The sequence below is a fragment of the Delphinapterus leucas genome, chromosome 14, assembly GCF_059928025.1.
Source record: "Delphinapterus leucas isolate spDelLeu-1000000601 "Yukka" chromosome 14, BTC_Dleu_Yukka2, whole genome shotgun sequence".
Lineage (NCBI taxonomy): Eukaryota > Metazoa > Chordata > Mammalia > Artiodactyla > Monodontidae > Delphinapterus > Delphinapterus leucas.
This window is the reverse complement of record NC_143142.1, coordinates 22,463,172-22,474,393: the sequence shown is the minus strand read 5'-3', so window position 1 is coordinate 22,474,393 and position 11,222 is coordinate 22,463,172. Positions and strand designations below refer to the sequence as shown.

Sequence of the window (11,222 nt, the reverse complement as noted above, 5' to 3'; positions counted from 1 at the left end):
GTGAAAAATCAACTTATCTTGTACGATTGTTTACTAAAGGCTTTTAATTGAGTCACTTTTAAAATTTAAATTTACTTTAAAAGAAAAATTTAAATCTTTACCATAAATAGAAAACTTTTCTCACTTGTCCTATGCAGAAGGTAGTGATAAAAATTAATGTATTTAATATGTAAAGGTTATCGTTAATAATTGTGGCTAGATTTCATTGTCTAAGGATCTGAGATAGAGTCCTTTTGTTAACAAAAGGACGTTGTCATTCATAGGTGTTAAAGACTAACTAGGGAAATGACACGTTCTTCTTGAAGCGATCAGAAGTTTCTAAAAAGAATTGAAAGGAATTAACTTTCTCCGTAGGTGTTTAACATTATTAACCACTTGTGTACCATCTAAAGCCCTGTTCTCAGATCATCTTCATCACCTGCCCCAGTGGAGCGCCTCCTGCATTAATGTCCACAGCCACCTCTGAGGTAGGGATGGCTATTTTCATTTGATATGGGAGGAAGTAGGTGCAGAGAAAAGTGAAGTGACTTGTCGCAGGAGTCATAGCCATGAAATAGAGGACTGGAGACTCCAGCCCAGGGTTTCTCTGACTTGACTCTGTTGAGGCATTGGCTCCCTCAATAAGTGTTGGTGACAGATTCACTGGGGTAGGGGGGTTAGTGCTGCCCACCTCAGGGGCTGCTGGTGACAGTCAGTAGAGGTAGCAGAGAGAGGATACTTTGTGACGCTAGAGGCCCATGAATGTATGTTCTGTTCTTTTAAATTTTTTATTTTCTATTTTATTTTATTTTTATTATTTTCTTGGCTGCGTTGGGTCTTCGTTGCTGTGCACGGACTTTCTCTAGTTGCGGTGAGCAGGGGCTACTCTTCGTGGCTTCTCTTGTTGTGGAGTATGGGCTCTAGGCACGTGGGCTCAGTAGTTGTGGCTCACGGGCTCTAGAGCTCAGGCTCAGTAGCTGTGGTGCATGGGCTTAGTTGCTGCGCGGCATGTGGGATCTTCCCGGACCAGGGCTCAAACCCGTGTCCCCTGCACTGGCAGGCAGATTCTTAACCACTGCGCCACCAGGGAAGTCCCTATTCTTTTAAATTTTCGCATCAACCAGGGAGTTGATGGCATCGCCAGATGACATGGTGGCAACACTACAAGATACAGTAATGTAGTTGTCAGGAGCACTGCTGTGGCATGGGTTGGACCCTAGCTTTAGCACACTAGCTGTGTGACCTTGGGCAAGTCATTCACCTTCCTGACCCTCAGTGTTCTCACCTGGAAAATGGTGCTTGTTCATATCTGAGAGGATCCTTGTTATAAGAACCAAATGAGAACATATCTTTGAAGTGCTTAGATCAAGGTCCAGCACACAATGATCAATCAGTAGTGTTGAGAATGGGCTTAGGTGCCTGGCTGAGGAGTTTGGTCAGTGGGGTTGTGGTGGTGCCTTTAAAGGAGGTGGAGTTGGGGAAGATGAGTTCATTTTGAACAGGCTGAGGGATGATTCTGCTTTTTACAGAGGATTAAATTGAGGCTTTGGAGGGTTGATGACTTTTCTTGAGTTACCAAGAGTGTAAGCGGGCACAACTGCTAGTTAGACTTCAGTATTCTGACTCTAGGAAAATCTCCAGTTTCAACTCTGGAAAAGCTCAGAAGCTTTCTCCTCTTAACAGGTCTCTGCTGTTTCCTCCTGACTTCACCAAACAACCATGTCATCGGAATCGAGCAAAAAACGAAAGCCCAAAGTGATCCGAAGTGATGGAGCTCCAGCTGAAGGGAAGCGTAATCGTTCTGACACTGAACAGGTGAGATCAGCCAGGGCTGCTGTGCTGCTGAGAAATTGCAGCTCGTGGCCAAGCACCTGGCTGTGGGTTTGCAGCAGCCGAGGGTCATAGGCATAACCTCCCAGGTGGCCTCTGTCTGACCAGGTGCCTGGAATTCCCTTGGCTCTTCAAGACCTGAGAATCCATATCAGATTTAGCTGCAGCATCCCAAGAACCAGCAAGCCTGTACTAGACACGATTAGTGCCTGAACAGAGAATGCATTCTAGTATGGTGTGTGTCTCCAGCTTTCCTGATGGTCAGAAGAAGGCAGTCCATCCGCAGCGGCCACTAAGGCTTTGGAGATGTGACATCCCTGGTCTGCTACCGAGACGGTACCAGAACCATGTAGCTAAAGAACGTCTTCTGAGGCCTGAGTGCTGTCGTAGTCAGCAGGTTCTTCTTTTGCTGTTTCTCTGTCCTTGAATCTGTCAAGCTAATTTATGACTTAACAATTTTTTTCTTCTCCATTATGGTTTATTACAGAATCTTGAATATAGTTCCTTGTGCAATGCAGTAGAACCTTGTTGTTTATCCATTCTATATATAATAGTTTGCATCTGCTAATCCCAAACTCCCAATCCATCCTTCCCCTTGGCAACCACAAATCTGTTCTCTGTGTCTGTGAACCTGTTTTGTAAGTAAGTTCATTTGTGTCATATTTTAGGTTCCACATGTAAGTGGTATCATATGATATTTGTCTTTCTCTTTATGACTGACTTCACTTTGTACCTAATCTCTAGGTCCATCCATGTTGCTGCAAATGCTATTATTTCATTCTTTCTTATGGCTGAGTAGTATTCCATTGTCTGTATATACACAACATCTTCTTTATCCATTCATCTGTCGATGGACAGTTAGGTTGCTTCTATGTCTTGGCTATTGTGAACAGTGCTGCTGTGAATGTTGAGGTGCATGTATCATTTCTAATTAGAGTTTTGTCCGGATGTGCCCAGGAATGGGATTGCTGGATCATATGGCAACTCTATTTTTAGTTTTTTGAGGAACCTCCATACTGTTTTACATAGTGTGCACCAGTTTACGTTCCCACCAACAGTGTAGGAAGGTTCCCTTTTCTTTACTCCCTCTCCAGCATTTATTTGTAGACTTTAATGATGGCCATTCTGACTGGCGTGAGGTGGAACCTCACTGTAGTTTTGATTTGCATTTCTCTAATAATTAGCGATGTGGAGCATCTTTTCATGTGCTTCTTGGCCATCTGTATGTCTTCTTTGGAGAAATGTCTGTTTACTCTTCTGCCCACTTTTTGATTGGGTTGTTTGGTTTCTTGTTATTGAGTTGTATGAGCTGTTTGTGTATTTTGGAAATTAAGCCCTTGTTGGTCGCATCGCTTGCAAATATTTTCTCCCAGTCCATAGATTGTATGACTTAACTTGATTTTTTGGTTGGTTGTGGTTTTTGTTTGTTTTTTAACTAGAATAGAGAAACATACCAGCTTCAACTTAAATGGAAGATGATGCTTTCCTCAGATTTAGGAAATTAAAATTAACGAAGAACCTTATCCTTTGGGAGGTATTGATTCTGACTCTTTTTTAAAAAAATTAAATTGAGGTATAATTGGTATATAACATTATATTAATTTCAGGTGTACAACATAATGATTGATATTTATTTGTGAAAAGATCACTGAAATAAGTCTAGTTAACATCCAATGTGTTAATAGTTGTTACAAAAATTTTTTTCTTGTGATGAGAACTTTTAAGATCCACTCTTTTAGCAACTTTCAAATATGCAATGCAATATATTTAATTGTAACTGACTCTCTCTTAAAGAGATGTGTTTGTTTATTCCAAAGTCTGGGAGACCAATTAGGATATTTTAGTTTCTGCTAAAGCTTGATTTGACCGTCTAAACACCCATCAGTAGAAATTTGGTTAAATGAATTCTGGTTCATCTATATATAGCCATTTTGATGGAGATTTATATTTATTGTGATGGGAAATTGCACTAAATAGCATGAACAATATGATCCCATTTTACTTTATTTATTTATTTATTTATATTTTTTGCGGTATGTGGGCCTCTCACTGTTGTGGCCTCTCCCGTTGCGGAGCACAGGCTCTGGACGCGCAGGCTCAGCGGCAATGGCTCACGGGCCCAGCCGCTCCGCGGCACGTGGGATCCTCCCAGACCGGGGCACAAACCCGTGTCCCCTGCATCGGCAGGCGGACTCTCAACCACTGCGCCACCAGGGAAGCCCTTATTTATTTTTTTAATGTATTTATCCACAATACTAACAATGGAGTTACTTCAGGCTGGGAGGTGAGATTATAGGCAAGTTTTCGTTTTGTTTTTGATACTCCTCTCTCTGTTCTGAATCTCTGACACCAAGCATGCATTACTTTATAATCAGAAAGAGGAAAAGAGGAATTCTTTTCCATTTTGAAAAAAAGAAAAACATTTGATTTGCAGACCAGATCCTTTAGAGACCTGATTTGGGGCTTCATTGTTACTCATCTTAGCCAAGTGTCCCTGTTCCAACAGAGAGACTTTTACTCTCCACCCAAGGCCTGTATCCTTACCTCCACAGGAAGGTAAATACTACAGCGAGGAGGCTGAGGTGGACCTGCGGGACCCTGGCAGAGACTATGAGCTGTACAAGTACACATGCCAGGAGTTGCAGAGGCTCATGGCGGAGATCCAGGACCTGAAGAGCAGGGGAGGCAAGGATGTGGTAAGGAGTGGGGCTGGGAAGACACGGACCTGGTGGGTCTGCATGGATGGACCTGTTTCGCACCTATGAGAGCCCTTCTTTATATTGATCTTATGTCCTGCCATCATCATGGGGTTAGAGCCTGAGGGCTCCAGAGACCTGCCTATTAATTTATTGTAACATCACCACCCAGTCATCAATTACAGTCCTGAAAGTACAGGATAATTAATTTTTTCCATAACTGTAATTTGATAACTCATCCAAATGATATTTATTAAGTGCTGGGTGTGGAGAAATGGTACATGTCAATCACCATTGCTATTGTAAGGCTAGATATGTACAAATAAATCAGAGACCAAAAATTAAAGTATTAATATTAAATGAAAAAAAAGGTTTCAGGGCAGAGAAGCAAAACAGTGTGACTGAAAACTAAATGGGTAAGTTCAAAATAAAACAATCCGTATTTTTCCAGGAATCTCACTTATTTGTGCTTATACTGGCCAATATTGTTAAGATTATTACATTCTATCTATTTTACTGTAGTCAAGTTTTACAGCTGTAATTCTGCTATTTTCATTTAAATTATTCTGTAATGTTGTTTACAGAGGTCAAGTTGTATGGCATGATGTTGTCGTTGTTAGGATCTCTGTGTACATTGTGTAGAGACAGCTGTTGTTTGCATTGGCTGCCTTTGCTCCATCTTTGATTCCTGTTACTTTGGTCCAAGTAGAAATTAGTTTTTTATGCCTGGGAACCTTAAGCATTCCCTTATACAGTCATTATTCCATTTCCCCTGACACTTCTTATGGTTCTGAGCTCCTTCCAGTGTCTTTTTTTTTTTTTTTTCTGGTATGCGGGCCTCTCACTGTTGTGGCCCCTCCCGTTGCTCCGGACGTGCAGGCTCAGTGGCCATGGCTCACGGGCCCAGCCGCTCCGCGGCATGTGGGATCCTCCCAGACCAGGGCACGAACCCATGTCCCCTGCATCGACAGGCGGACTCTCAACCACTGCGCCACCAGGGAAGCCCCAGTGTCTGTTTTTGACTCTGGATGAGGATGAGCAGTGAGGGGCTGCAGGAAGCTGAGCCAGCTCCTGTTGTCAAGGTCTTTACCAGTTTTTTTGGCCTGTAGGCAGTTGAGATCGAAGATCGGAAGATCCAGAGCTGTGTGCATTTCATGACTCTAAAAAAGCTTAACCGATTAGCCCACATCAGGTTGAAGAAAGGAAGAGATCAGACTCATGAGGTAGGAGCTGAGAGATTTAACCCTCCTCTTCCTCCTTCTCATCCCCATCTTTAATCTCCTTTACCCCTTTTCTGAGTTTGCTGCTGCTCTGCTTTGCCCCACCCCACCCCGACTTGCCCCACTCACCTCTGACCTTGTCCTCCTTTCAGGCCAAGCAGAAAGTGGACGCCTATCATCTGCAGCTCCAGAACCTGTTGTATGAGGTGATGCACCTGCAGAAGGAGATCACCAAATGTCTGGAGTTTAAGTGAGTGTTGGAGCACAGGGCTTTGGCAAGATGGTCTGTTGGTAACTGCTTTTTCCTACATAGCTCAGTGTGAGCCATTTATTTTAAAAAGAAGTCAGATGCACTTGGAGACTACAGGATCTGGGGGAAGGGTGAATAGATCACTTTGAGTGGGAGAATTGGAAGCAGTAGTTCCAGGCTGCACAAAGAACCTCAGAAGCCTGTCTGACCCTTTTGAGTTTTGCGCTCTGAACCTGGTGAAAAACAGTTGTCTCTCCCCAGCAGGCAGAGCCTTTGCGTTACCAGTTTGATTCCTGAGCACGTTGTATGGGAGCAGCTCACTTCCAATTACATCTTTTTAACCTTTTGGCCCAGCTTTCCTCTCTAAAGTTCCAGCAATTCATTTTTGCAACTGGATTTCATTATTTGGAACCTGAACTTCTTGCTGCCTAGCTGCCTTTAGGTGAACAAACTACAGTTTGTCAGTGTCCTTAAACTGTGATGCCCCTTGGCAAATCCAAGCTGAGAGATGTGAAAGAGGAAGGAATAGACAAAATAAGAAAAGGGAACGTGTTCTTGCCTTGTCAGATCTATTTGTGTAAACTGTAAGGAGTCAGGTTTTATTTGTAATAAACTTGGGATGAGGGGGACCACATTAGGCATTGGGTCTGGTGTATGCTGATTTTTGAGAGGTTTCTTTATCTGCTTCACGAGTCCATCCACATAATAATATTTAAATACTAATAGAAGTGAAATCCACATCAGGTACCTGAGTTAATAGTATTGTACAATTGTCAGTTTCCTAGTTTTGACAATGTATTATGCTTAGATAAGATATTATCATTGGGGGAACCTGGGAGAAGGGTTCATGGAGGAAATAAACTCTCAGTTTAAGACTTACAAGAAGTTTCAAAAATAGTACTATTTAAAAAGAAGAAAGATAGGATGCTCCACCTGTAACCGTTGTTCAGATGAAAGCCAGCAAAGCCTGTAGCGAGGCAGGTGGCCATGTGGAAGGATCAGGGGCCCTGGAATCAGACAGTCTGGGTTCAAATCCCAGCTCTCCCTCTCCCTAGCTATGTGACCTTGGGCAAGCTGCTTACTGATGGAAGCCTCTATCTCATTTGAAAAATGGAGATAAAAATCCCCATCTCAGTTATTGTGTGTCACTGTACATCAACAGTTAGAGCCTCTAGATCTTTTCACATCTGGTCATATTATGTTGGATCTTCCCCATGCTATATTTAGGCAGTTAATAATTTGAACTTAAGTGTAGACTCATGTTTATCCCTGTTAAATGGCATTTCTTGGTTTCAACCTGACAGTCTAGACCTAGACCATGGTGTTTTTATTTGATTCTTTAAGCTCTTAGCTCTCTTGCACAGCTTGGAGAGGGCTGTAAATTTCATAAGTGTATTTTCAGGTTTTCAGCTAAATCATGGATATAAAGCTTGGGCAACATGGATAAGGATCCTGTGGCATGTCACCAACTACCTCTCTTCACATTAAAACACCTGCTAATGAGCATTTGCTGAGAAGACTGGATTCTAGGTTCCTGGGTAGCTGTAGACCAGGGCTGAGTTGACGTACACGGGGTGGAATTCTGGGCCTGTTTAAGCCACAGTTTGGGTTTCTGAGGGCAGCAGCTTGACATTGAGTTTTTTGGGTTTTTTTTTCTGCGGTACGCGGGCCTCTCACTGTTGTGGCCTCTCCCGTTGCGGAGCACAGGCTCCGGAAGTACAGGCTCAGCGGCCATGGCTCACGGGCCTAGCCACTCCGCGGCATGCGGGATCTTCCTGGACCAGGGCACGAACCATGTCCCCTGCATCGGCAGGCGGACTCTGAACCACTGCGCCACCAGGGAAGCCCTGACATTGAGTTTTTGACTGCAGGTCAAAGCACGAAGAAATCGATCTGGTCAGCTTAGAGGAGTTTTATAAGGAGGCTCCTCCAGATATCAGCAAGGTGGAAGTCACCATGGGAGACCCTCACCAGCAAACCCTTGCACGTCTGGACTGGGAGCTGGAGCAGCGGAAAAGGTAGCGTTTCCTCCTTCCTGACCTTGTTCACCTGTGCAGACATGGACCTTTATCCATGAGGGACAGTGCTTTGTCCTGACCCAGGATCAGATAGCAAAGCACTGTGGAACCAGCAGAATAGTCTCTAAGACCAAATCCCGTTTTGTGATTAATTCACACTTAGCAGTTCACACTTGACCAACTGCATCATAAGTGGGGTCGGAATTGCTTAACACCGTTATGCGAAAGAGTAACCTTTTCTTTAAAATTTAGTGCCTAAGACCTAAATACCTTTTGTATTATTAATCTGATTTTTTTTTTTTGCCTTTTCCCCCACCTGTAAGCATATTTGTGTGGTATTGCAAAGCTGTGCAAACATTATTTTAGAAGGTTGTACAACATTCCAGGGTAAATTGTAAATCACATAATTGTTCCCATATTGAATTGGACTTTAAGTTGTTTGCATTGTTTTGGTATTATAAATAATGCTTTGAGGCACCCCTTTACATATAAAACTTTTTGTACTAATAAAGAGCTTTTATTTATTAACCGTAAGTAGAATGTCTATACTGTGTAATTTAATCTAGATCTTCCTTAGAATATGGTATGTATATTTTTTTCATCCTGAACTTTTTATGGTTGCATCCCTTCCGTCATGGTGACCTTTTTCCCTTTCATGTTTGTACACGAGTTCCAGGGCTTTTGGTTGGCACATTTGTTCTGTTTTCTGTCAGAGAAGCTGCTGTTTTTAATTCCTTGCCTTTTTCTGTTGTTGAGTATATTTTGTGCCTTTGGTCTACATAATGAATTTAATAAGTACTGAGTCTGGATCTTAGGGACTTGGTGTCAGTTTTTTAGCAGATGGGGCTGGCCTGTCACACCCCTGTCAAGTACATCACTTGCCCTTGGCTAAGCCATAAGTGTTCCATTCCTGTGGCTCTGGTCTGGAATCTATCCCCACTCTGCCCCACTCAGGTCCATGGGCCTCATTTGTGTCCTATAGCTGCTGAGTCCATATATTTGTGAAAGTTCTGGGTCTAGCCTCTGAGGCAAGAAACGGAGCAGTAGGTGATACCAGTGGTCATGGGCACAGCCTCTGGAGCAGACAGGCATGGGTTCAGAGCGTAGCTCTGTGCTTGCTCTTACTGGATGACCTTGGGCAAGTTATCTACCTCCCTGAGCCTTTGTTTCCTCCTTCGGGGATAAAAAAACGTTCCTGTCTTCCCGGGTTTTTATAAGGATTAAATGCCATAATGCTTGTACACCATTTTCCAAAGTGCCTGGCACATAGTAAGTGCTAGGTAAACATTAGCAGATAATTGTGACTGCTGTCATTAGGTAGAGTCTGATAGTGAACAGGTGTGTTGGGGTGTCCCTGGAGAGCATCAGGCGACAGTGCTCTGTCTTCCCCCAACAGGCTGGCGGAGAAGTACCGAGAGTGCCTGTCCAACAAGGAGAAGATCCTTAAGGAGATTGAAGTAAAGAAGGAGTACCTGAGTAGCCTCCAGCCTCGTCTCAACAGCATCATGCAGGTGAGGGTCTCCCCACACCGTGCCACCTCCTCGGCTTTTGCTTTGCCTTCACCACTCAGTGGCACATTGCTGACCTGAGGCCACCAGCAGCCACATCACCCTGTGGGTTTTGTCGGGTCTGTTACCGTAATCAGTGTTAGAGCACAGTGCAAGGATGGTCCCGTCTGCATGCCCACAGCAGGTGTGATAAGGTTGTGTCCTGTGTGGAGGAATTGCTAGCAGGATTGGCTCTGGAACGTATACACACACGTACCTTGGCGTTTTCTTTTCACCCAGCGCCTATTCCGGGTAAAACGCTTTCACAAACTGTAAGTTTAGTTTACACCTTGCATGATCTCCACCAGCCCACAGTCCCCAGGTATCTAAGCATGCTTCCACAAATGTCTATTAGATCCCCCTGACTGCACCACAGGGGCCAGCTGCTCAGCAAATCTACTTGCTCTGAAAAGAACTTTACTCATATTTGAAAACCGTTAGGTACCTTAGGAGGAAAAGTCCCCACTTTACCTGTAAAATGTAATTTCTTTCTATACGGGTGACCTGATTTTTGTTTGCTTTGTGAAGCCAAATTTGATCTAAATCTTCATAGTTTTATAAAGCAGGGTAAATGGCTAATATGGAGGAACTTTGTAAAAGGACCCTAGTGAAATTGAAAATTCACTTTTGTAGGATTTGGCAAGATCTACATTTCTTCTCTTCAACTCTAGGCATAGAATTAGAGTTAACAAATATGCTCAGTAACACTTCATATGGGACAAAAATCAGAAACTAAAAATTTTGGTTGTACTTAAATTTTTCCTGTTAACTAGAAACACTGAATGCTCCTAAATAGGGTACAGGTTAAATAAATAGGGTACAGGTTAAATAAATTCTTGTGTGGTTCAGTCTTACACCCATAATGGAAGTATGGAGCATCCTGTTACTGACAGAATAACTGGACAGAAAGATCTATTAAATTATGAAATCAAAAACTGCAAGTTGTAGAACATGTATAATCCCATTTGTATACCTTCATTTACAAAGTATTCAAATGGCTGTATATATGTGTAAGTCATGTATGTGCTTAGAAAAGTATGTTTTCACACCAAACCATTAACAGTTACCTTTGGTGGTTGGGAACTGGGAATTTTTGCCTTATAAACTCGAATACAGCTTTAAAAAAAAAGTACATATACTACTTTAAAAAAATAATTTTATATAAAGAAAAGCATACAACTCGTAAGCATACTCACAGTTCAGTGGATATATTCCCTGTGTACACATTTGTGAACACATCTGTGTAATCACCCAAATCAACATTAGCAATTTTCCAGAAGATACTTTATTCCCCTCCCAGTCACTGTCCCCCCACCCCATAACCTTTAATCTTGACTTCTAACATCACAGGTTAGCTTGGCCTGTTTTTGTTGGTTTGTTTGTTTTGTTTTTTTGACTGCTACGGGTCTTCGTTGCTGCGCGCGGGCTTTCTCTAGTTGCAGCGAGCAGGGGCTACTCTGTTGTGGTGTGCGGGCTTCTCGTTGTGGTGGCTTGTTGCGGAGCACAGGCTCTAGGCACACGGGCTTCAGTAGTTGTGGCATGCAGGCTCAGTAGTTGTGGCTCACGGGCTCTAGAGTGCAGGCTCAGTAGTTGTGGCCTATGGGCTTAGTTTCTCCGCGGCATGTGGGATCTTCCCAGACCAGCGCTTGAACCCATGTCCCCTGCATTGGCAGGCGGATTCT

The 11,222-nt window shown here is 43.2% G+C and overlaps 1 protein-coding gene across 2 annotated transcripts in view; it reads left to right on the top strand.

Moving 5' to 3' along the window:
- The first annotated feature begins 357 nt into the window (after positions 1–357).
- THOC5 (THO complex subunit 5) overlaps positions 358–11,222 on the top strand; it is a 30,955-nt gene continuing 20,090 nt past the window's right edge. For both annotated transcript variants that reach the window (XM_022550736.2, XM_089894663.1), the window contains exons 1-7: positions 358–467; positions 1,663–1,794; positions 4,362–4,505; positions 5,615–5,728; positions 5,878–5,975; positions 7,847–7,993; positions 9,390–9,504. In XM_022550736.2, the coding sequence (XP_022406444.1) occupies positions 1,699–1,794; positions 4,362–4,505; positions 5,615–5,728; positions 5,878–5,975; positions 7,847–7,993; positions 9,390–9,504 (714 nt within the window). In that variant the 5' untranslated portion in view covers positions 358–467; positions 1,663–1,698. The remainder of the gene's footprint in view (positions 468–1,662; positions 1,795–4,361; positions 4,506–5,614; positions 5,729–5,877; positions 5,976–7,846; positions 7,994–9,389; positions 9,505–11,222) is intronic.